General features: G+C 48.7%; 1 protein-coding gene across 1 annotated transcript in view; it reads left to right on the top strand.

Annotated features, from left to right (window-relative positions):
- PTPN4 (protein tyrosine phosphatase non-receptor type 4) overlaps positions 1-25,782 on the top strand; it is a 1,253,225-nt gene extending 1,227,443 nt beyond the window's left edge. Inside the window, exon 27 of the mRNA XM_078682081.1 lies at positions 22,275-25,782. Coding sequence (XP_078538207.1) covers positions 22,275-22,358 — 84 coding nt within the window. The 3' untranslated portion in view covers positions 22,359-25,782. The remainder of the gene's footprint in view (positions 1-22,274) is intronic.
- The last annotated feature ends 1,098 nt before the right edge of the window (positions 25,783-26,880 follow it).

Raw genomic sequence — 26,880 nt, 5'->3', positions numbered from 1 at the left:
AGGACTTGGGCCTTGAACTCCCCTTCGCGGCTGTGAGGACTAACCTCCTCACTGAGGTCCTCAAACCGCAGTCAAGCTCGGCTGAGCCTCTGCTGCCGTTTAATGAGGCCTTAACCAACGTTCTTTTGGGCACTTGGTCCAGGCCCGCTACAGGTTCGCCTGTAGATAGGAACGTGGCCAGACGCCACCGCCCGGCCCCGGGCGACCCTTGTTTCCTGTCCACTCACCCCACCCCTGAGAGCCTGGTTATCCAGGCTTTGAATTCCCAGTCCGCATTCCCGTCGGCTCCGCCTGACAGGGAATCCAAGAGGTATGAGCAGTACGGCAAAAAGGTATTCTCCTCCCTAAGTCTGGGACTGCGCTCTTCCAACACCGCATGCCTCTTGGGCCGCTACACCCACTCTCTGTGGGATACGGTCGCGGACGTGCTGCCAGAATGCCCGTTGGAGGTACAGGCTAAACTCAGCCAAGCCCTTGTGGAGGGCTGAGATGCAGCACGGTATTCTATCCGGTGTGGGCTGGATACCATCGACTCACTGGGCAGAGCGATGGCAACGGCGGTGGCTCAGGTTTTAGCTGCCCTGGACCCAGGAGACTGGATGGTAGCGTTGGACTTGCAGGACGCTTATTTCCACATCCCCGTCCTGCCGCCCTCCGGCGCTACCTGCGGTTCACGGTTGGCCACAAGCACTTTCAGTTTACCGTGCTACCCTTCGGCCTTACCAGCGCCCCACGGGTGTTGACAAAGGTGATGGCGGTGGTCGCAGCTCATCTGCGCAGGTTTGAGGTGTCAGTCTTCCCCTACCTCGACGACTGGTTGTTGAAGGCGGGCTCGCCGCAGTTTCAGGTTTATCCACCCGAACAGCGAGTTCGGAATATTCAGGCTCTGATTCCACTCTTTCAGCCTTTATCCCGGGTCTCGGTCAGGTTGACGCTGCGGCTTCTGTGGCTGATGGCCTCCTGCATCCTTCTGGTGCATCACGCCCGGTGGCGGATGCGGGCTCTGCAGTGGGACCTGAAGTTTCAGTGGGTCCAGCATCAGGGCAACCTCTCCGACCATGTCCTGATCTCGGAGGGCACTGCGAGACCGCTGCAGTGGTGGCTCACGGACCGCGATTGGGTCAGCGGCAGATCCCTCTCCCTTCCCCAAGCGGAGCACGTAGTTGTGACGGACGCTTCCCTCCAGTTCTGTGGAGGCCACATGGGAGAGGAGGAGATCAAAGGCCTCTGGTCTTCGGCGGAGTCCCGGCTCCATATCAACCTTTTGGCGCTGCGGGCGATTCGTCTAGCACTGAAGGCATTCCTCCCCTCTGCCCGGGGGAGTGTAGTGCAGGTGTTCACGGACAACACCACCGCCATGTGGTACTGCAACAAACAGGGCGGGGTGGGGTCGTGGACCCTTTGCCAGGAGGCTCTGCACCTCTGGCAGTGGCTGGAACATCAGGGCGTGACCCTGGTGGTTCAACACCTGGCGGGTTCTCTGAACGCCAGGGCGGACGAGCTCAGCCGTCGGTGCATGATGGATCACGAATGGCGTCTGAACTCTGACGTGGCGCAAGGCCTCTTTCAGCAGTGGGGAGAGCCTTGGTTAGATCTATTCGCCACCGAACAGAACGCGCAATGTCATCAGTTCTGCGCGTTGGAATTGCCAAGGCGGCACTCGCTCGGAGACGCTGTTCGTCACGAGTGGAGTTGCGGTCTGTTGTACGCCTTTCCGCCTATACCACTTCTGCCCAGAGTGCTGAAGAAGATCAAGCGCGACCGGGCCCAAGTCATCCTTGTGGCTCCGGACTGGGCACGAAGGTACTGGTATCCAGAGCTACTCAGTATTTCAGTCGATCCCCCGGTTCAGCTGCCTCTTCAGGAGGACCTTCTGTCGCAGCAGCAGGGGACGGTCCTCCACCCGAACCTGTCCAGTCTCCACCTCCATGCTTGGAGATTGAGCAGCGACAGTTGAGGCCATTTGACTTGCCTCCTGAAGTCTGTAATGTCATTCTGTCAGCCAGGCGTCCCTCCACAAAATCGGTATACGCCTGCAGGTGGAATAAGTTTGTGGCATGGTGCACAGCAAAGGCTGTGGATCCACTTTCTGCCCCTCTTTCTGAGGTCCTTCTCTTCCTTCTTTCTCTTGCCCAGCAGGGCTCTGCTCTGGGCACTATCAAGGGCTACCTTTCTGCCCTTTCAGCCTTTCTAAGGCTGCCTGATCAACCTTCTTTGTTCAAGTCCCCTATTGTAACTCGTTTTCTGAAGGGCATCACACACATGTTCCCTCCTGTTCCGTTTGTGATGCCTCAGTGGGACTTGAACCTTGTTCTTACCTTTCTGATGTGCGCTCCCTTAGAGCCACTTCACAACTGTCCTCTTCGCCTTCTTACTCTGAAGACTGCTTTCCTGGTTGCCATCACCTCTGCCAGGAGAGTGAGTGAGCTCCAGGCTCTTTCATCTAAACCCCCTTTCCTTTCTGTCCATCCGGACAAGGTTGTGTTGCGGACTAGACCATCTTTCCTGCCCAAGGTTGTCACGGCCTTCCATATTGGGCAGTCTATCACCTTGCCCACCTTCTTTCCGCCACCACATCCCTCTAAAGAGGAAGAGCGGCTCCACCGTCTGGACCCAAAACGTGCGATTTTGTTATATGTGGATCGCACACGCCAGTTCCGGGTGGATGACCAACTCTTTGTTGGTTACGTGGGCGCTAAGGAGTGACCGACGGTGCACAAGAGGACCATCTCTTGGTGGGTCCTCTTGTGTATCAAGGCATGTTACTTCCTGGCAAGGAAGGAGCCTCCTGTTGGGCTGCGAGCCCATTCCACTCGGGCCACGGCGGCTAGCACTGCCCTGGGCCAGGGAGTCCGCTTGCAGGACATCTGTCAGGCAGCTACGTGGGCATCCCTGCACACGTTTGCAAGACACTACTGCCTGGACAGCCAAGTCCGGAGGGATGGCTTCTTTAGCCGTTCTGTCCTCCAGTATGTTCTGGTGTGATTCTTGGTTCGCAGACCCACCACCGGGGTTGGTATTGCTGGGGTATCTATTCTAAGGTAAGGAATCTAATACTAGCCTGTTTCTTTCAGATGAACAAGTTACTTACCTTCGGTAACGATATATCTGTAAGAAACAGTAGTTAGTATTAGATTCCCTACCGCCCCACCCATCCTCCCCATTCTGCGAACTGACATCTAGGGTTAATGTCATCCCCTTTCAGGGCCCTAGTTTCAATGACACCAGTGTTGGTTTTTAACATGGCTCTGCATTTCTGGCGCGGAAAAGCTGTGTCTAAGAACTGACGTCAGCACGCGGAGGCGGCGTCTTAATTAGTCAGACGTCATCAAGGCGCCCACGACGGACGCGGAGCCGCAGAAGACGGCTACCGACGCGCAAGGGTACTGCTACGCAAAAATTTCCGGATCCAGTCTGACGCCTGGGGATATTCTAAGGTAAGGAATCTAATACTGACTACTGTTTCTTACAGATATATCGTTACCGAAGGTAAGTAACTTGTTCGTTGGGCCATGGCCCCGAAGGCCTTGAGGGAGCGGCGTCAGAAGCTGTTTGAGGTCCGGCACTCGTCCCAGTGCCGTTCACTGTCCAGGGACTGCTCCAGAGAACGCTCTCGGGGCCACTGTCCTCACTCCTCGGGCTCCAAGGCTTCACCCTCGAATTCGGATAAGATAAGAGACTGATGCGGATGAGGGGGGACAGGGGTTCTGCCCCTGCAGCTCCTTCGGAGCCCGGGAGTCCCGCAGCCTACCCACCTTGTCCGGGTCCGTCGGCGAATCCCGCACAGATGCAAGAATTTCTTGCTACCATGGACCGCCTGTTTAGGCCGCGGGCTCCCGCCGGCGCTCCCTCGGGCCCGTGGTCCTGTGTCAGGATCCTGCGCCGCTGGCTCCGGCCACGGCACCACAAAGCCCCAGCTCCACCCTCGGCTCCGCCTCCGGCGCCGCAGTAGATGCCTTTTGGTCCGTCCCTGCCCAGGTTCCAGGACAATTTTGTCCCTACCTGGGATCCACATTGGGACACGGCGCCAGTTCGCCGCCGTTCCCCGCGCCGTATGTTACTTCCCCGACCCCTGCCCTGCCTCCGCGGTCTGTACCACATAATGCAGAGGTGGAGGAAGACTGGGAGGGGTCCGTGGACCCTCTTGCTAGTCAGTGTGACTCTGAGCAGGACTGGGCGGACGAGTTAGAGGAGGCCGACAGTCTTGATGTCTCCTCTGTCCCGGGGTTTGCCTCTCCTCCGCCTACCATGGAGGAGGGCGCTTCTTACACGGTGGTGCACCATCTGGCAGCTGAGGTCCTCAACCTTGACCTCCCTACGGTGACCCTAAAAACTAATCTCCTTACTGAGGTGCTCTAGACATCGTCCACTTCGTCTGAGCCCCTGCTGCCATTTAATGATGCCCTCACTGACGTCTTACTGGGCACTTGGTCGCGGCCAGCCACAGGGGCCCCGGTGTATAAGAACATCGCCAGGCATCATCGCCTGGCGCCGGGTGACCCTGCCTTTCTGACAACTTTTCCTACGCCCGAGAGCCTGCTCATCCAAGCTTCGACGTCCCAGAGTGCCTTTCCCACAGCTCCAAAGAAACTGGAGCAGTTCAGCAAGCGGTTGTTCTCTTCGGCCAGCTTAGGGCTGCGTTCGGTAAACACCGCATGCCTATTGGGCCGCTGTTCCCACTTGGTGTGGGATACAATTGCACAGGTGTTGCCTCAGTGTCCTGAAGAGACCCAAGCTGTGCTGTCCCAAGCTGTTGCCGAGGGTAAAGATGCGGCTAAGTTCGCCATTCAGTGTGGTTTGGACACCGCGGACGCACTAGGTAGAGCAATTTCTATGGTGCTTCGTCGCCACACCTAGTTGAGATCTACCGGGTTCTTGCCAGAAGGCCAACGCTCACTCATGGACATGCCCTTTGATGGCACTCGCCTGTTTGGCGATAAAGCTGTCAGAGCGCTGGAGCCTTTTAAGGACTCTCGGGTCACGGCCAAGTCCTTAGGTCTTTCCACGAAAAGCCCAGCCACTCCTGGTTTTCGTTCCTTTTGTGGCAACGGAAGGGGAGCGCAGGCAGGTTCCTTCAGCAAGCCTGTGCAGAACCAGCCTCAGCGCGGGCGCAGTTTCCGCAGGGGCGGGTCTGGTTATCAGCGTGGGGGTCAGTCCACCTCCACCCCTGCTGATTATACCGCCAAACCTTCCTAATCCGAGCTTTAGGGGCCACCCCAGGCCAGTGAGTGGCAGGATCCACCATCACCTCCCCCACTGGCACGCTATCACATCGGACAAGTTGGTTTTGCAGATCATCCGCAAGGGTTACTCCCTTTCCCTTCAGTCCACCCCTCCAGCCATGCCACCTCAGTACCACCGCAGGTCGGAAGAACACTTGGCTCAGGTCTTGGCTGCCATCGACCCTGGAGACTGGATGGTAGCGTTGGAATTGCAGGACGCATATCTTCACATCCCCGTCCTGCTGGCCCACCGGCGTTACCTGCGGTTCACGGTAGGTCAGGAGCATTTTCGGTTTGCCGTGCTCCCTTCGGCCTTACCAGCACCCCTCGGGTGTTCACGAAAGTGATGGCGGTGGTCGCAGCTCATCTGCGCATGTCAGGGGTGTCAGTCTTCCCCCTACCTCGACGACTGGTTGTTGAAGGCTGGCTCACCCCAGGCTGTCGTTTCCCACCTTCAGACTACGGACGACCTCCTGCATTTGCTGGGGTTCTCCATCAACGTGCCGAAGTCGCACCTGAGTCCCTCTCAGAAGGTCCCCTTCATCGGAGCGGTGCTCGATTTGACGCGGGTTCCGGTCTCCTCCGAGCAGCGAGTCCGGGATATTCAGGCTATGATTCCGATCTTTCAGACTCTAGCCCGGGTTTCAGTCAGGATGACCCTCCGGCTCCTGGGCATGATGACCTCCTGTATCCTGGCAGTGCAACATGCCAGATGGCATATGCGGGCTCTGCAGTGGGAACTAAAGTTCCAGTGGGCGCAGCATCAGGGCAACCTGTCCGAGTCTGTCCAGATCTCAGAGGGCACTGCATAACAATTGCAGTGGTGGCTCACAAACCGGCATTGGGTCACTGGCAGATCCCTCTCCCAACCGGAGCACACAGTGGTGACGGATTCGTCCCTCCTGGGATGGGGCGGCCACATGGTAGAGGCAGAGATCAGAGGCCTCTGGTCTCCGGCGGTGTCCCGGCTCCATATCAACCTCCTGGAGCTCCGGGCGATCCAACTTGCACTGAAGGCATTCCTTCCCTCTGTCAAGTGGAGAGTAGTGCAGGTGTTCACAGACAACACCACAGCCATGTGGTACTGCAACAAACAGGGCGGGGTGGGGATGTGGACCCTATGTCAGGATGCTCTGCGCCTCTGGACATGACTGGAACATCAGGGCATTTCGGTGGTGGTTCAACACCTAGCAGGGTCACTGAACGCCAGGGCGGACAAACTCAGCCACAGGTGCATGATGGATCACGAATGGCGTCTTCATTCGGACTTCGCAAGGTCTCTTTCAACAGTGGGGAGAGCCTTAGTTACATCTAATTGCCGCCGAAGAGAACGCATAATGTCATCAGTTCTGCGCGTTGGACTTTCCAAGGCGGCACTCACTATGCGACGCTTTTCGTCGCGAGTGGAGTTGCGGTCTGTTGTACGTCTTTCCGCCTATACCACTTCAGCACTCTGGGCAGAAGAAGATCAGGCGCAACCGGGCCCAAGTCATCCTTGTGGCTCCGGACTGGGCACGAAGATACTGGTATCCCGAGCTACTCAGTATGACCATCGAACCCCGATCCGACTGCCTCTTTAGGAGGATCTTCTGTCCTCCACCCGAACCTGTCCAGTCTCCACCTCCTTGCGTGGAGATTGAGCCGCAGCCGTTGATTCCTTTCTACTTGCCTCCTGAAGTTTGTGTTATCATTCTGGCAGCCAGGTGTCCCTCCACTAAGTTGGTATACGCCTGCAGGTGGAACAAATGTGTGGCATGGTGCACAGCAAAGGCTGTGGATCCCCTTTCTTCCCCTCTTTCAGAAGTACTTTTGTTCCTTCTTTCTTAGTCCCAGCAGGGCTCTGCTCTGGGCACTATCAAAGGCTACCTTTCTGCTATTTCAGCCTTCCTTAGGCTCCCTGAACAGCCCTCTCTATTCAAGTCCCCTGTTGTAAATAGATTCCTCAAAGGCATTACTCATCTTTTCCCTCCTATTCCTTTTGTGATGCTACAGTGGGACTTGAACCTGGTTCTCACATACTTAATGTGCGCTCCCTTTGAGCCTCTTCACAACTGTCCCCTACACCTATTAACTTTGAAGACTGCTTACCTGGTTGCCATCACCTCTGCTAGGAGAGTGAGTGAGTGCCAGGTCTTTCCTGTAAGCCTCCTTTTCTGTCTGTCCATCCGTACAAGGTTGTGCTTAGGACACGTCCATCCTTTATGCCATAGGTTGTTACAGCCTTTCACATCGAGCTGACCATCACTTTGCCCAACTTCTTTCTGCCTCCGCATCCTTCCAGAGAGGAAGAGAGGTTTCACCGTCTGGACCCAAAACGTGCGCTCTCATTTTACCTGAACCGCCCACAACAGTTCTGGATGGATGACCAGCTCTTTGTTGGCGCCAAGAAAGGTTGGGCCATACACAAGCGGACTATCTCCAGATGGGTCGCCTTGTGTATTAAAGCCTGATATTCTCTGGCTAAGAAGGAGCCTCCGTTGAGGCTGCGCGCCCATTCCGCCAGAACGACGGCAGCCACTACGGTATTTGAACGTGGCATCTGTCAGACAGCTACGTGGGCCTCGCTGCACACTTTTACTAAGCACTATTGCCTGGACAGCCAAGTCCGGAGAGACAGTTTCTGTTGCTGTTCTGTTCTCCAGGACTTCCTTGTGTGATCTTGGTCCGCAGACCCACCACCGGCGTTGGTATTGCTGGGGTATCTATTCTAAGGTAAGGAATATATCACTAACGTGTTTCTTTCAGATGAACAAGTTACTTACCTTCGGTAACGATATAGCTGTAAGAAACATTAGTTAGTGATAGATTCCTTACCCCCCACCCATCCTTCCTGTTCTGCGAACTGATTTCTAGGGTTAAGGTCATCCCTTTCAGGTCCCTAGTTTCAAGGCACCAGTGGTCAGTATCTTGCATGGCTCTGCGTTCCTGGCGCGGAATGTCGTGTACAGAACTGACGTCAGCGTGCATGGGCGTGTCTAAGTAGCTCCAGTGACGTCATTTCAGCGACTTACACGGAGCCGCACGACGACGCCTACCGACGCGTAGGGTATTACTGACGAAAACTTTACGGATCCGGTCTGACGCCTCGGGGTAATTCAAAGATAAGGAATCTATCACTAACTAATGTTTCTTACAGATATATCGTTACCTAAGGTAAGTAACTTTTTCATTACTACACTTTAAAATTCTGTGTAGGATTTACTTTTCCCCAAAACTCTTACATGCTATTGACCTCAGTTCTCTGGCACAATGTGCTCACTGCTCTACTGAATCTGAAGGCTTCCTCCATATGTTGTGGGAGGCCCACTAGTGAGAGTGTTCTAGACCCGAGTTGACAAAATAATAGTCTTGATCCCGAGACACAGGTTGACTGTTCCCCAAGACTTATGCTGTTTGGCTATATTAAACTACTGCCAAAGTCCATCAGGATACTTGCCACTGTATTACTCTTGCTGACAAACGCTCATTACTTATCGCCTAGATGAAAGGCCCACCCTCGCAACAAAAGCTTGCCTCCAAGACGATGCCTAGTGCAGCAAGACGGCAGAAACATATGCGAATATACCTGGGCACAGCCCCACTCTGCTGTAACTTAGTGCTATGCTCCCACATTTCAATGCACATTTACGTCCGTTGCAACACTGTAGTTTAACGATTGACTTTCCACAATAGGAACGCACTTTCAACCCTTGCAGTGGTGTACATGCTTATGAATTATTGGAATGCTTATTACATCGATCTTGGATGTTTTGCATTATATCCTGTGTATTTTGTTGGTTACCTGCTAGAGACAACTAGCCGCAAATTCCTTACCTTTGAATTCCCCAGGTGTCAGATTGGATCCAGAAATATTTTGTGTGGGTATTACTCTTGTGTGCTTGTAGGTGGCATTGATCGACTCTGCACAGCGTCAGCCGCACCTGAAGTGATGTCCGCGTCACCTATATTGGCGCCAACTCGGCACTCTGAAGTCATTTCTTTTTCATTCCGCACCACTAAGCACTGATTCAGAGAAAGAGCTACCTCTGTCGCTTTTTGACAGAATTTTTCTGACGTTTTGCCGAATTCTTTTGTGAGTAATTTTTCCTCCTGGTGCGTCGAGGTGATGTCTTCGAAGAAGACGGGTTGTAAACTGTGTTGCACGTGTCACTGCCTCATGTCAGTTACAGACCCCCATCCCATGTGTCCTCTAAGTCGTGCTCGAACCGCCCGGGCTTTGGCATGGAAGGCTTTGAGGGAGCGGTCCAGGAAGCTGCTAGCGACCCCACAGGTAACACAAACAAGGTGGGGTCGTGGACTGTGTCCCACAACTCCTTGGAGGTCGTGGTCTGCCACAGCCACCAATCCACCTACAGCCGCAACCTTTAAACACTCCTTAATCCCGTACAAGATCATGGGCGTCCAGTTGGTGGCAGAATCAACCATTATCTCCAACGCTGGCAGTCCATAACATTGGGCAGATGGGTTTTAGAGATCATTCGGAGTGGCTACTTCCTTCCATTCAAATCCCCCCCCCCGCCTCCATATCACAACCGGCTCACAGAAGATCATTTGTCCTTGCTCCGCGAAGCAGTCACGGGTCTCTTGGCCAAGGGAGCCCATAGAGAGGGTTCCAGTGTCAGAAGCAGGCAGTAGTTGCTATTCAAGCTACTTTCTGATTTCCAGACAGAACAAAGCGCTTCACACTATCTTAGATCTGAGAACCCTCAACCTCTTCCTCAAGGAGGAGAAATTAAAGATGCTCTCATTGGCTCCGGTTTAGTCTTCCCCAGACCAAGTAGATTGGAAATCAGCATTGAACTTGCAGTACGCCTATTTCCATATCCCCGTCCTACCTGTCCATCGGTGTTACGTGAGGTTTACGGTAGTCCACAAGCATTTTCATTTCATCGTGCTTCCTTTTGGCCGTGCCGCACCCCTGGGTGTTCACCTAGTGATGGAAGTGGTCGCAGCTCATCTGCGCAGGTCAGGGGTGCTAGTCTTCTCCTATCTCGACGACTAGCTGCTGAAGGTGTGCTCGTCCCAGGCTGTCTCCTCCTACCTTCAGACTATTACAGACCACCTGCATTTGTTGGGATTCGCTATCAACGTGCTAAAGTTACACTTACTCTCTCTCAGACACTTCATTTCATCAGAGCTGTTCTGGATACAGTGCAGTGTCGGGCTTATCCTCCTAAGCATTGACTGCGGTATATTCAGGCTATTATACCAGTATTTCAGCCTTTATCTTGAATTTTGGTGAGAATGACCCTGAAGCTGCTGGGACTCATGGCCGCCTGCTTGTGATCCATGCCAGATGGCTTATGCGGGCTCTGCAGTGGGCCCTGAAGTTCCAATGGACGCAGCACTATGGGAATCTCCCCGACATGGAAGCCTGTAGTGGTGGCGAACGAACTGTGATTGGGTCAGAGGCAGAACTCTTTACCTTCCCCAACCAGATCTCACATTAGTTACCAATGCATCACTCCTAGAATGGGGCAGTCATCTGGGAGAGGTGGGGATCAGAGGACTCTGGCGGAATTTGGACTCCGCATAAACCTGCTGGAGCTCTGAGCAATCTGACTGGCATTGAAAGCCTTTCTACCCTGTCATCATTGGAAGGCTGGTGCAGGTGTTCACGGGCAACACCACAGCCATGTGGTACTTATGCCCACACCGCTTCTGCCCAGAGTTCTCAAGAAGATCAGGAATGACTGTGCCCAAGTCATCCTTGTGGCTCCGGACTGGGTGCGGAGAGTCTGGTATCCCAAGGTTCTCAGCATGAGCATCGATCCTCCAACCAGTCTGCCCCTTCAGGAGGCTATTCTGTCCCAACAGCAGGGTAGGGTCCTCCACCCAAAGCTGTTAACTCTACGCCTTTTTGTGTGGAGCTTGAGCAGCGACAGTTGGCAGCTTTCCACCTTCCTCCAGAACTCTGTAATGTTGTTCTGGCAGCGAGGCGTCCCTCCACCAAGACGGTGTATGCCTGCCGGGAGAACAAATTTGGATTATATTTTACAGAAAAGTATTTTTACCTTATTTCTGCTTCCCTTTCTGATGTCATTCTTTTTATGTCTAGCAGCAGGGCTCTCTTTGGGCACTCTAAAGGTTTACCTTTCTGCTCGGTCTTCCTTTTTGTGGCTTTCCCCCTTCTCCATTCATTATGACTCAGTGGGATCTTAATTTAGTTCTCACTTTCTTAATGTGTGCTCCTTACGAGCCTCTTCATAATTGTCCCCTCCGTCTGCTCACCATCAACTAAGCCTTTCGCATGGCAATACCATCTGCACGTAGGGTGAGTGAGCTGAAGGCTTTATAATCCAAGTCTCTATTCCTGTCTGTTTTTCCAGACAAACTGGTGTTTCCCACTAAAGCCTCTTTCCTACTAAAAGTGATAACACCATTCCATGTAGGCCAATCCGTCACCTTGCCCACTTTCTATGCTCCTCTACATCCCTCAAAAGGAGAGGAGCGACTCAGTCTGGACCCAAAAAGAGCATTGTCATTCTACCTTGACCCATACACAAGAGTTTTGGCTGGATGACCCACTCTTTGTCGGGTATGTTACAACAAATAGGAGTCTGGCGGTACCAAAACGGACTATTTCACACTGGGTTGTAATAAAATCTGCTACACACTGGCCAAGAAGCAGCTCCCTTAGGGCTTAAGGGCTTATCCTACCAGGGCAAAAGCTGCTACCACTGTATTAGCATGTGGAATCCCAGTCCTGGACAACTGTCGGGCAGCAGTGTGTGCGTCCCTTTATACGTTTACCAAACTTTACTCCCTTGACAGTCAGGTCCTCAGGGACTGGCACTTCACTCGTTTGGTCCTGCAGAACTTTATAGTTTGTCCACAGCCCTTCACTAGGGATGGTATTGCTTGGGTATGTATTCAAAGGTAAGGAACCTGTGGCTAGATGTCTCTATTAAATGAACAAGTTGCTTGCCTTCAGTTATTTATTATCTGGTGGAGACAGGATATAGTCGCAGATTCCTTACCGACTCACCCATCCTCTCCACAGACAAGTTTCTAGGGTCAAAGCTGATCCCTTTTATGGCCCTAGTTTGGATACACCAGTGTCACGGCAAAAGTACCTGGCGTCAGTGCTCCCACGTAGTGCCTATGTAGGTGATGCGGACGTCACTTCTGGCACGAACGATGCAGCACATAGACGTCAAAGCAACCTACTGGCGCGCAGGGGTACCTCTTGCATGAACATTTTCTAGATCCAGTCTGACATCCTAGGGAATTCAAAGGTAAGGAATCTGCAGCTAGATCCTGTCTCTATCAAACGTAAGTAACTTGTTAATCCTGTACTAAAAATCTAATACAAAATAAAAAAAATAAAAAAATAAAAAACCAGCAGTACTCATCTAACCAACATTGACGGGCTATTTTGTATCCAGTAGCCAACGCTATGGGCCCCATGAGCAAGAGGATTCCTGCGACCTACCCATTCTGGACAGTGTTACCTCTGATACTTGATTGTTGATTCTGGCCTGTGATAGACACAGGCGCAATTTCATTTAGTAACCACTGAATGTTCCATCACACACAGCAATATATCAGCTGGTGCTACAAGCAGAGATCATGTCCATGATCAAAGAGGCTTTAGAGACTGTCCTAAAATCCATGTGAAAAGCTTCTATTCCAGATTCTTCTTTGTCTTTATGAAATCTGGAGGGTGATGCCCATAGCTGGGCCTTCAGAAGCTCAACATGTACCTGAAAAAGCTTTCCTTCAGGATTATTACTTTACCATAGGTGATGCGGTTGCCCCAGGAAGGTGAGTACATGACATCTTTGAATTGTGAGGATGCAGAGTTTTATGTCCCCAATACAGCCCAAACACCACAAATATTTGCAAGTCAAATTAACTGGGTGCCATTACCCCGTTCAGCGTGTTGCATTTTTTATTTATTTATTTAAGAAGTTTTATATAGCACTTGCCTGACAAGAGGGTATTGGAGCGCTTTACAACAGTTACAATGCAGAGAATCACAAAATACAGTAATAATGTAGGTCGATTAGCGGCGAGTTCGGTTCTGAGGCTTGCGGACCTAGTCTAAGCTGTGAGAGGTGACTGTTTCCAAACTCTGGCTGCTACTATCCGTTCCCTAGGGAGCGGTCGAGGAACAGGACTTTGAGCTGGCTTTTGAATTTTGCAAAAAAGATAGTAGTTTTGATGTGGGGGGGGGACAGAGTTCCAGATTTTGTGCTCGCTCCCGGCGAAGGATCGAGCCGCTGTATGTTTGTTTTTCGAGGTTTCAGCAGAATGAGTAAAAGATAGTTCGAGCATCTCAGGTTCCTGGTCTGACAGGCTTTTTTTGAGTTTGTCCGCCAAACATTCGGGTTTGCCGGTGTGCAAGGCTTTGTGTGTGAGGCAGGCTGGTCTGAAGCTAGCCCGCATTTCTACAGGGAGCCATTTAAGTTCTCTGAGTGTCGGAGAAATGTGATAACATTTCTTGATTCCAGTGACCATTCATACTGCCGCATTAAGCGTTGTTTTGAGGGGAGCAAGATGTGATTTTGCTAATCGTGAGAGGACTGCTTTCCCATAGTCTAGCCTTGACAACACCAATGCTTGGGTGGCCTGTTTGAGATCATTGGGCGGGATGAAAGATTTTATTTTGTTCAGTAGTTTTAGGTTAAGGAAGGCGCTCTTAGCTTATTTTGACCTTCCATCCTTAAAGATGATCTTTGGAAAGTTCATAGCCTTAGTAACGTCATTTCTAACATGACAGGTACACCAGGGTTTCAATTACTCAGACGATTGGCAAATCAAAAGAAGAACTTGCTGCCTGTCCAGCTTGTCTTCAGAATCATGTTTTTAATTTTTTTCAACCTGGGCTTATCTCAGCACGGGCAAGTCTCATTTAGAGCCCACTAGAATCATCCATTTCTTTGGTGCTATTTTGGGCACAATATGCAGGACATTTTTTCTACTGGGGAAAGAGGATTCCCGGGCCACACACCAAATCCAAAAGCTGGCAGTGCCATCAGTCTGTTTACTGAAGTCCATGCAGGTAGGGATGTCCACATACATACCACTCATTTCATGCTGTGGATTACAAATGTCATCCCTCCAAGAGGAATTTGACACTAATTGGCTTTAGATTTTTTATTCTTTCTTTTGCTCTGGAGGGAGATATCCAGTGTTGCTGTAGGCTTATATTTTCATCTGCAGGCAGCTCACAGTCACATGAAAACGATTGCATCCACAAAAGGTTTGTAGGGTCATCCACATAGTTTGGAGGCAAGAGAGACTAAGTCTCCTGCACTCTTGGTGACAGTGCAGATCCTTTGAAATTGAGCGAATAGGAACGGTATTTCCATGACATTGAATAATCAACTTACAGAAGCATATACCCACAGTGGGACAGGAGTCACAATGGGAGCTCAGCCTGGATCGGAGGACATGATCTTCCGCCAATGGGGCCATGCGACTGAACATTTTTGCCACATCGATCAGCAAAACATGCTAGGCTCGAAGGAGAATATATCTTCTATTTCGTGGTCCAAGATAATTAGCAGAACATTTCCACAATTTCAGCTTGTCCCGAGAGTGCTCAACAAAATAAGGAGGGAGCTTTGCAAACTAATCCTCATGGTTCAGATTTGGTCTTATCTGAAAGAAACACGTTAGTGTTAGATTCCTTACCTTAGAATATCCCCAGGCGTCAGACTGGATCCGGAAAGTTTTCGTTAGCAGTACCTTTGCGCGTCAGTAGGTGGCGTTGTGCGGCTCCGCGTACATTAATGACGTCTTATGCGCTGAGATGACGTCACGGAGACTACTTAGGCGCCACCTATGCTCGCTGACATCAGTTCTTTATTTTTCCGCGCCAGTAAGCGCAGATCCGGTTAGAGCACATACCTTAGTCACTTTTTAACTATCTTTTAAAAACTTTTTTTCTCCTGTAAGTTTAAGTCTACTCTGGTGCACGTAGGGATGGCTGGTTTTAAGTCTTATGGGGCCTGCCTTCGCAATATGCCGGTGGCCGACCCCCACAGCGTCTGCCTATAGTGCCTGGAGAGCAAACCCCGACTCCCGGTCCTGTATATACTGTCTGGCTATGGCCCTGAAGGCCTTGAGGGAGCGGCGCTGGAAGCTGCTTGAGGTCTGGTACTCATCCCAGCGCCGTTCACGGTCCAGGGGCCACTCCACAGAACGCTTGCGGGGCGACCATCATCGCTCCTCAGGCTCCAAGTCTTCACCCTCGGATTCGGGTAAGAGACGACACAAAAAGAAGTCGAAGAAGCGTTGTCGCTCTCCGACGTCCCCCCGTCGGTCCCCGGATGTGAACGAGGGGGACAGGTGTTATGCCCCTGCGGCTCCTTCGGAGCCCGGGAGTCCAGCGGCCTACGCACCTTACCCGGGTTCATCGGCGACTCCCGCACAGGTACAATAATTTCTTGCTACCATGGACCACCTGTTTAGGCCTTGGGCTCTCGCAGGCACGCCCTTGGGCCCCGCGGTCCCGTGTCAGGATCCTGTTGGCGGCCCCGGCAGCCACAGGATCCTGCGCTGCTGGCCACGGTGCTACAAGGTCCCACGCTGCCGGCCCCAGCGCAACTCTCGGCTCCGTCTCCGGCGCCGCAGTGGATGCCATTTGTTCTGCCGCTGCCCAGGTTCCAAGACAATTTTGTCCCTAATTCAGATCCGCATTGGGACACGGCGCCGGTTCGGCCCCGTCAGGCGCCGTTCCCGGTGCCTTTTGTTCCTTTCCCGGTCCCTGCCCTGCCGCCGCAGTCTGTCCCACATACGGCGGAGGTGGAGGACGACTGGGAGGGATCCGAGGACCCTCTTGCCCATCAGTGTGACTCTGAGCAGGACTGGGAGGACGAGTTAGAGGAGGCCGGCGGCCTTGATGCCTACTCTTACCCAGGGTTTGCTTCTCCACCGCCTACCATGGAGGAGGGCGCTTCTTACACGATGGTGCTCCGTCGGGCCGCTGAGGTCTTCAACCTTGAGCTCCCCATGGTGGCCCTAAAGACTAATCTCCTCGCTGAGGTGCTCCAGACGGCATACACTTTGTCGGAGCCCTTGCTGCCATTTAATGACGCCCTTTCGGACGTCTAACTAGGTACTTGGTCGCGGCCAGCCACAGGGGCCCCTGTGGATAAGAACGTCGCCAGACGTCATTGCCCGGCGCCGGGTGACCCTGTCTTTCTGACCACTCATTCTACTCCTGAGAGCCTGGTCATCTAAGCTTCGACGTCCCAGAGTGCCTTTCCCACGGCTCCGCCGGATAAGGACTCTAAGAAGCCGGAGCAGTTTGGCAAGCGGTTGTTCTCTTCGGCCAGCTTAGGGCTGCGGTCGGTGAACACTGCATGCCTATTGGGCTGGTATTCCCACGCTGTGTGGGATACAGTTGCACAGGTGTTGCCTCAGTGTCCTGAAGAGACCCCAGCTGTGCTGTCTCAAGCTGTTGCCGAGGGTAAAGATGCGGCTAAGTTTGCCATTTGGTGTGGTTTGGACATCCCGGATTCACTAGGTAGAGCAATTTCTACGACTGTGGTGCTTCGTCGCCATGCCTGGTTGAAATCTGCCGGGTTCTCACCAGATGTCCAAAGCTCACTCATGGACATGCCCCTTGATGGCACTCGCCTGTTTGGCGATAAAGCCGACAGTGCGCTGGAGCGTTTTAAGGACTCGCGGGCCACGGCAAAGTCCTTAGGTCTTTCCACGAAAAGCCCAGCCACTCCTGGTTTTAGTTCTTTTCATGGCCATGGAAGGGCGCCCAGGCACGTTCCTTCAGCAAGCTGTGCAGAACCAGCCTCAGTGAGGACGCGGTATCCGCAGGGGCGGCTCTGGGAATCAGCGTGGGGGTCAGTCCACCTCCGCACCTCCTGCTTCTACCTCCAAATCTTCCTAATCCGAGCTTTGTGGGGCACCCCATGCCCAGTGGGTGGCAGGATACGCCATCATCTTCCTATCCCATCGGACAAGTGGGTGTTGCAGATCATCCGCAAGGATTACTCCCTTCCCTTTCAGTCCACCCCTCCAGCCAATGCACCTCAGTACCACTGCATGTCGGGGGAACACTTGGCACTTCTCCAGCAGGAAGTCACTGCCCTCTTGGCCAAGGGAGCTTTCAAGTGCGTTCCTAGGCCAGAAGTAGGGAGTAGTTGTTATTCCCACTACTTTCTGGTCCCCAGGAAGAACAAAGGGGGTCTGCGTCCCATCTTGGACCTCCGGAACGTCAACCGCTTCCTCTGGAAGGAGAAGTTCAAGATGTTGACTTTGACTCCGGTCTTGTCTGCTCTCGATCCAGGAGACTGGATGGTAGGGTTAGACTTGCAGGACGCCTATTTTCATGTTCCCATTCTGCCGGCCCACCGGTGTGAACTGCGGTTCATGGTCGGCCACGAGCACTTTCAGTTTACCGTAATCCCCTTTAGCCTTACCAGCGCCCCTAGGTTGTTCACGAAAGTGATGGCGGTGGTCACAGCTCATCGGCGCCGATCGGGGGTCTCAGTCTTCCCCTATCTAGATGACTGGTTGTTGAAGGCGGGCTCGCCCCAAACGGTCATTTCCCACCTCCAGACTACAGCCGACGTCCTGCATTTGCTGGGGTTTTCTATCAATATGCCGAAGTCGCACTTGAGTCCCTCTCAGAAGCTCCAATTCATCGGAGCGGTTCTGGATTCGGTGCCGTTTCGGGTCTATCCTCCCGAACAGCGGACCTCGGATATTCAGGCTCTGATTCTGATCTTTCAGCCTCTATCCCGGCTCCTGGGCCTGATGGCCTCCTGCATCCTGCTGATACATCATGCCAGGTGGCATATGCGGGCTCTGCAGTGGGACCTAAAGTTCCAGTGGGCGCATCATCAGGGCAACCTGTCCGACCACGTCCAGATCTCGGAGGGCACTGCTCGACACTTACAGTGGTGGCTCACGATCCACGATTGGGTCAATGGCAGATCCCTTCCTCAACCGGAGCTCACAGTGGTGATGGATGAGTCCCTCCTGGGATGGGGTGGCCACATGGGAGAGGCGGAGATCAGGAACCTCTGGTCTCCAGCGGAGTCCCAGCTCCATATCAACCTTCTGGAGCTGCGGGCGATCCGACTTGCGCTGAAAGCCTTCCTTCCCTCTGTCCGGGGACAGGTATTGAAGGTGTTCACAGACAACACCACCGCCATGAGGTATTGCAACAAACAGGGCGGGGTGGGGTCGTGGACCCAATGTCAGGAGGCTCTGTGCCTCTGGACATGGCTGGAACATCGGGGCATGTCTCTGGTGGTTCAACACCTGGCAGGCTCCCTGAACTCCGGGGTGGATGAACTCAGCCGCAGATGCATGTTGGATCACGCAATGTCATCAATTCTGCGCGTTGGAATTTCCAAGGCGGCACTCGCTCTGAGACACTTTTCGTCGCGTGTGGAGTTGCGGTCTGTTGTATGCTTTTCCGCCTATACCACTTCTGCCCAGAGTGCTGAAGATCAGGCGTGACCGGGCCCAAGTCATTCTTGTGCCCTCCGATTGGGCGAGAAGAGTATGGTATCCGAGCTACTCAGTCTGGCAATCTGTCCTCCGATCCGACTGCCTCTTCGGGAGAATTTTCTGTCGCAGCAGGAGGGAACGGTCCTTCACCCGAACCTGTCCAACCTCCACTTCCATGCGTGGAGATTGAGCGGCGACAGTTTACAGCTTTTGACCGTCCTGCCAAAGTCTGTGATGTTATCTTGACAGCCAGGCATCCCTCCACAAAAACGGTATACGCCTACAGGTGGAATACATTTGTGGCATGGTGCACAGCGAAGGCTGTGGATCCCCTTTCTGCCCCTCTTTCAGAAATTCTTCTGTTCCTCTTTTCTCTGGCCCAGCAGGGCTCTGCTCTGGGCACTATCAAGGGCTATCTCTTGGCCATTTACGCTTTTTTAAGGCTTCCAGATCAGCCTTCTCGTTAGTCGTTTCTTGAAAGCCATTACACACACGTTCCCTCCAGTCCCCTTTATAATGCCTCAGTGGTACTTGAATCTTGTGTTGACTTATTTGATGTGCGCTCCATTTGAGCCACTTCACAACTGTCCTTTATGTCTTCTCACCTTAAAGACTGCTTTTCTGGTTGCTATCACCTCTGCCAGAAGAGTGAGTGAGCTCCAAGCTCTTTCTTCTAAACCTCCTTTCCTTTCTGTTCATCCGGACAAGGTGGTGTTAAGGACTGTGTCCTTCTTTTCTGCCCAAGGCTGTCACACCCTTCCACATCGAGCTGACCATCACTTTGCCCACCTTCTTTCCGCCTCCGCATCCTTCGAAAGAGGAAGAGAGTCTGGACCCAAAACGTGCGCTCGCCTTCTATCTTAAGTGCACACAACAGTTCCGGGTGGATGATCAACTCTTTGTTGGCTACGGAGGCGCCAAGAGAGGTCGGGCTGTGCACAAACAAACCATCTCTTGGTGGGTCGTTCTGTGTATTAAAGCCTGTTACTCCTTGACTAAAAAGGAGCCTCCTGTGGGGCTGCATGCACATTCCACTCTGGGGCCAGCAGCCACTACACCTCTGTGATGGGGAGTCCCTTTGCAGGATATCTGTCAGGCAGCTATGTGGTCCTCGCTGCATAACTTTACCAAGCATTATTGCCTTGACAGCCAAGTCCGAGATACTGTTTCTTTGGCCGTTCTGTTCTCCGGGATTTTCTGGTGTGATCTTAGTTCGCGGACCCACCACCGAGGTTGGTATTGCTGGGGTATCTATTCTAAGGTAAGGAATCGAACACTAACATGTTTCTTTCAGATGAACAAGTTACCTTCGGTAACAATATATCTGTAAGCAACATTAGTTTTAGATTCCTTACCGTCCCACGCATCCTCCCCCTTCTGCGTACTGATTTCTAGGGTTAAGGTCATCCCTTTTAGGGCCCTAGTTTTATGCACCAGTGGTCAGTGTCTTGCATGGCTCTGCGTTCCTGGGGTGGAAAGTCGTGTTCAGAACTGACGTCAGCTCGCATAGGTGGCGCCTAAGTAGTCTCCATGACATCATCTCGGCGCATACGACGCCAGCGACGGACGCAGTGCTGCATAACGCCGCCTACTGTCGCGCAGAGGTACTGCTAGCGGAAACTTTCCGGATCCAGTCTGACGCCTGGGGATATTCTAAGGTAAGGAATCTAACACTATCTAATGTTTCTTATAGTTATATTGTTACCAAAGGTTGGTAACTTGTTCATTAGTATTGGTTAAAAGTCTTACTCCATATATCGCAATTGCCTCAAACCCCACCGTGCAAACAAGTGGGCCTGCTATACAACATCTGAACAAATTCATCACCATGGTTTGACTTCGCTGAAATGATCTGTCTGACCCCTGAACACTTGGCGTTTTCTTTGCTAGATTACCTTCAGATTGCTGCAATATATTTGGTCACACAAGGGCATCCTCAACCAACAGATTGTATCAACTCAAAATGAAGACATAACCCTGTCTGGTGTCAGCCCAAAAGACTGAATATTCAGTCTTCCAAACCCCACAAAAGTTTGTTGCAATTTCTACAGCTGGCACACCTGAACCATGTTTCTTTCAAGGTCCGTTTGGCAGTTAAACATTATATTCTTCCGCAGATTCTGATTCTCTTATCTGTAATCGGTGAGCTCCTCAAATGGCTCTTTTTGACATATCTGCTGGTGAGGCTACCAGCTAAAAGGAATCGGTGAGGTCCATGTATTTACAATCAAATATCCCTTCTTGCGCTTTATAAAGACAAAGCTGTGCTATGGACTAAATATATCGAAGTTAATCCTGAATGTGGCCGTTGACTTAAACCTGAATATGTCAGTATTATTTAAAGCCTTTTTCCATCGTCCAACAAGTTGAGAAAAAAAGGGCTGCTACTCATTGGATACACGGTCCTGCTTGAAGTTTTACATTGGCAGAACACCAAACTTGCTGTTTGTATCCTTTGATCATCTTCATAAAGGCTGCCGCCTCTCAAGCAGGGTATTGCAAAGTTGGTAGCCAGGGCCTTGTATTTTGGCATGTTAAAGCCAGTTGTTTCCTATGCTCTGAAATTTCAGCTTATTCCTCAAGCGGTGTACCAACAACGCAAGCACACCATGTGGGAGCACCTTTTGCAGACCTTTACTGTGTGGTGCCTAAGAAGAGTTGTCACACGTTTGAGAAGCATGATTATTTTGATACGGGAGCGTCGAGGAAGTTGGCAGCAGGGCAAAGATGGTCCTGCAAAATCTTGTTCAGTAAAGTAACCCTTATCTGCTTTCTATCCAATAATTTATCTTTTACTGATTAAATGGTGTTAAAACATGTCTAATATGCATATTTTGCCTATATTTCTATTACCATGTACTACTGATTTTTCTGATTGAAGCTTGTGAATCTGTAATGGTTGCAGTGCTTGAGAAAAACCAAGTTACTTCCCTCTAACTAAAATTCTCCAGCATTGTTATCTTTTATAGACTCATATGTGATGATCCTTCCTTCCTGATCAGAGGCTCACAATATTTACATCCTTTCACAAAGGTGCTTTAGAAAGTGTGGTGGCTTCTACGAGGAGTGCAGTTCAGTACAATGACGCCTTGCTGACTGGTGTTTGGTACTTTTAAATATGGATACTGTGCTACTATAGTGAAGCATGTTTAGCTTTTCTAATTTAGTTTATCTTTTTTATTGTTTGGAATTATGGAGGGGACTTCCAGCGCAACAACGAGGATAGGTTCAAGTTTGCGAATCTAAGAACTTTTCCAACACTGAAGAGCTCTAGTTGCAAGTAGGTAACTTGTTGGAGATGGATACTTTGTTTTTTCCCCAAATCAGCATGTTACATGGATGCATGCAAATCCTACCCTAAATTTTAGAGTGACAAACCCTTTACGATTTCACACATTTAAAATTCCACTGTCACCTATTCTATAGGTAACTTGATATAGGATTTCATAGATTGTTTTGCTCTATGTATACATATATAGTTACTTTGACTCAGTTGAAAACAACGGATTGTGGTTGTTACGCTTATACTCTCAAGATTATAAAAAATACAAAATAAAAATGTCTGATGTACTTTTCTACAATATGCTGCATTGGAGCCTAAGTTTTTTTTTTTTGTTTCAGAGCCAATACAGATTTGTGTGTGAAGCTATCTTGAAGGTGTATGAAGAAGAGTTTGTTAAACCATTTAAAACAACACTATCTTAATAGATGGTGCTAAGGGCTAGGCCACAAGTGGAAGTCCTCCCCTATAAGAGAGTATCTTAACTGGCAGCACATCGCCCGGAACCTTGCTCTCAGGAGTCGATGTAGCAAGAACAGAGTGTTTAGAAAGGACTTGGAAAACGTCAGCACTGTTGCACTTTATGTTGAAACTAAAACCCAATTTCTAAAACTCTACATCTTGCATACCTTGGAAGACAATATGAGGAATCTGTACAAAAAGAATGAACACTATCTTAATTTATGTATGTTATCATTGGGCCACGCAATCACTGAGCGAAAACTTTAACAAAATCAGTCTTATTGCTGCATAACAAAGCACGACATTGACGCACTAGTTCACGATGACCATCAAATTGTAAACAAAAAAACAAAAAAAAAAACTCTGTCCATGGGTCTTTCGCAGAGCTTGTATTTAAAGTTTGACAAACCTGTTAAGAAGATTGGCTTCTAGGATTATTATGCTCGATAAGACAGCTCTGGTGATAAATTGCCTCGCACTGTTTGGAATTGTTGTACAGTTAAAATGAAAAATTGCTTTGTTGGCATTTGCAAAAGAGCTGCAAAATCGATGTTAAGCTAAGGTTAACTAATTTAACATTGACTTTTTTAAAGTGATTTTGCATGTTCTCTAGGGCAGACGTGTGACACAGGTTGTGTTTATTTAAGGTCAGATTTTTTTTTTTTTTTTACTGGCCTGAGAAGTTGAATTTTTAAATTGTTTTGCTTGTAAAATATATAGATTGAGACGTTCCCTTAATGAACTGTGTGCCTAAAACGTCCAAATATGGCTATTCCACCATCATTGTTTATTTAAAGCAGCTGATCAACAGACAACAGTTTGGTGCCATGGCTGATGTGTGTGTGTGTGTGCTTATTTCCTATTTCGTATGTCTTGTTGTCTTGCATGTCCAGCTTACTTGCTGATTGATGCAGTCATAGGTCTGGTAACAAAAAATACACATAGATTATACTAGGATATCAGAGGTGACACTTAGAAAATTTGGTATATGAATGTTGAACTCAGAGTTTCTGAGAGTTTTTCTTGATGTATCCCTGATACGTTTCTTGTTAAAAATGCCCTTTATTAGTGAGTCAGTCTTCGATTACAAAAAACAATTACATTTGAACTCTCTCTCGATCAAATGAAAAGAAATAGCTCGCCGAGTTGGATCGCAAAGTTATACGAATTCCCAGCTGTGACCTTTTAATAACTGTCATAGTGGTCTGTGTGCTGGCCTTAACCCATCATGTTGTTTGCTAGTGGGATTTAGCATTCTGCACAACTGGGGAGAGAAAAAAGGTACCAAATTAAAAAATAATTGTGAGTGTTTTAATAGCTACACATTACTGTTCTCTGAAATGTTTCTGAAGCTGGTAAAACCCTTCATTTATTTTTAAAACATATCACCAGCTAGCCAATTCTTATTCATAGTACAAGAAAATCTAGCATTTACATTGGGCTGGGGTAAGTGCAGTGAAAAAGCAAAAACCAGGAATGGTTGAGGAAAACGGTACATTTTAATGTGGCTGCAAAGTCCAAATCAAACTGAGGAATAGTTTTCCAAGGCTTATTTATTGTAACAACTTCAGGTGTCTCTTATGTCTCTTTTTAAATATTTCCATTCAAGATTTCTGTAGTAACATTTTTAGTAATGGTAGATCATGCTTCTGAGATAATGAGACACTATATATTCTAACCCCTGAAAGAAATTAAAGTGTATACTGTCGGGAAGCTTCGAAGCACAAGTGACTTAGTAATAAACGTGTATTTTACTAAGAAAAAATTCCACAACAGTTCTGCATATGCCAAGCAGATCTAATTTCACACCAGCCTAATTTATAATATTTTTCAACAGTTATCACAGTCGTTTCCAGTGTTTTTTAATCAGAAATTAGTTTTTTCTTCTAATTTTCTTTAAAATAGTGTTTACATTTCAGAATTATCTTGCTGCTATGTTTCTTTTTACTGGGAATAAACCTTTAATTGGTGACTTATTTTTGCTCAGTAAAATAAGCCATTGTAGAATTTTTCTAGCCATTTGTGAACATATTTTTTCTTTTCTAAATTACATCGCGCCTGCATCATGTTTTTCTTACACTATTTTCAAACATGATGTGTTTCCTTTCCTGTAAGCATGTTTGTTCTTCATCACTATTCATAGAGCTGGCTCAACAAGTGTAATATTCTGTCTTTGTCTCTGTATAAGTTTTACAGGTATAACTTAGAATTTCATTTTCAGGGAAACTTTCTCCTGACAGCCATCCAAGTACATTTTCCATTTCTAGGCTGTCATAACTCAGTGGACACCTGAACTAGAATTTGTACTTACCAGATCACTAAAACAGGGAAAAAATTATGGGTTCAAAAACAATTTTAACTTTGAATACTCCACATAAGACTTAAGACTCAAACATTCTTTGGTTTAATTCCTCAAAGTTATGCAGTTTAAGCAGTTACCTCATCATAGGCTCTGAACTGCACAGGTCATACTAAAAAGCCCTTGGTATTTATTCAGATGTTCACAGAAAAGTTCAAAATAAGTGTGTGCCTCTGCAGACCCAATTGCTTACCATTTCATGAAGGCCAAAGTACACAATGTAGATTTTAGGAGCTCTTGAATTTAAAATGTGTGTGCACAATATCACAACTTGCTGATGTTATTGTAGTATTTTCGTATTTTTTATGCGTTCAGTTGAAAGGTGACTGTTTTTGAATTTGATAACTCTAAGAAATAGAAATCCGTTTTCCTTTCTTTTACGTGCCCCCGGATTCAAATGCATAAAGTCTCACACATTTGTTGCTCAAATGCTTAAGAAGAAAAAAAAATACACACACACTTGTCATACCCTACAGAGATCTGGATTTATCAAATACTTAAAACATGATTGTTACTTAACCCATGATTTCATCTGTGCGTAAGTATAATTTGTCTTCATAGTCTTGCTTAAGTGTCAACAAAGTATGTCTGAATTTTTATGTCTGTCTGAAAACTTCGTAACTCACTTTGTGCCTATTTTGTTCATTTTGTGTTTGTGCTTTTGCTGTCTAGAAGAGTGTTGTCAAGTACACTAACTGTTCATTCACTTGCACAAATGACACTTTGAAATTTGTTGTCAAACACGTTTTTGCCTAAACTTTAAGCTTAAGCTAAGTATTGAAAGAAAACACTAAGAACCGGACTCCAAAAAATGTTAATTCACTTAAATTATTGCAGGAAATGGTTTTACCAGTACAGTTTCAATGGATTGCTACACATTAGCGTGTGCGTAAAGGGTTATTATAAACAGGAGAATAATGTATATATTTGAATCTGGTTTTATGATTGTGAATACATGAAGTGTACAAAGAACTGTATGTAAAATATTTTTACATATTTTTAGAGTGAAAATAAAATTAAAACATAGAGGTCATGAGGTATTTTTCCAAGACTAATTGTGCTGCTTTGACTGTATTGTTATTGTGAAAAAGAACTAGGTCATGTTGGATTTATTTATGAGACGGGAAGGCATGGCATCGGACCGCTGAGCTACCAAGACTTCCCCATGTTGAATTGCAAGCACTTTCTGCTTCTCTCTTCTCCCTTTCCTGAAATACTTCCAAATTATAAAGACTGACAAGATTGCTCTGAGACTTAAACATTTGATGTACTTCAAACATGGGGCCTCATTAGTACAACTTTAGCATGTATAAGTTTGTCTGTAGCATCCAGATGTATCAGGGTTCTCCAAGAGGCTAACAGAACAAATTATATCACTGTGTGGCGGGACATGGAGTTAAACTTTATTGTAAACTACTTCAGATTAAAGGGAATGCAAAGAAGTAGTAACATTTATAGTACATATTATGCAAATCATCATGCAAGCAAATTACATTACTGTTTGTTTTTAAGTGCAGAGTCCTTTAACACAGATAAATATTATAAGGAATATGTGAGGTAAGCTTATTGGCCTAAAGAGGGAAGTGACAGTGAAGCCAAAGCCAATGCTTTGGACTCGAAGAGAAGTCTTAGACTCTGAATTTAATACAGGTACTGCCACTCTTATTGGAAGAGAATGTTGTACAAATGTAATATACAGGTAAAATGCTTAAAAACGGGAGTGAAAACTGCTGTGTTTTCTTTTTCTCCTTTTAATGTTTTTCTCCAGCAATACATGAACCTGCCAATGGTTTTGGGGATGTATTCCGTGACATTTTGCCTATTATATTGAGTTCTATTGATTATATTTGTATTACTTCTTATCTGTGTTTAGGAATTTTATTTTTTTATTAAACAAATCAACGATATCAGTAAACTATGGTTATGTTGTGATCAAGAACAAAAAACAAACTGCAAAGCAATTCTGACGGGTACTTCTCACTGCATATTGCTCACCTTTTGAATGTCTCCATTCACCAGCTTCAAATGGAAACTTTTCCGTAGCTATCCCACATCAAGTAGAGGTGCTGACTGCTTTACTGCTCGGCACACAGCACCGCGTTAGCTCACTGGAGCCATAAAGCGCT

Source organism: Lissotriton helveticus, chromosome 3_1 (assembly GCF_964261635.1).
Source record: "Lissotriton helveticus chromosome 3_1, aLisHel1.1, whole genome shotgun sequence".
Classification (NCBI taxonomy): domain Eukaryota; kingdom Metazoa; phylum Chordata; class Amphibia; order Caudata; family Salamandridae; genus Lissotriton; species Lissotriton helveticus.
Note: the sequence above shows the minus strand (reverse complement) of the source record. Positions and strands in the feature narration are given on the sequence as shown.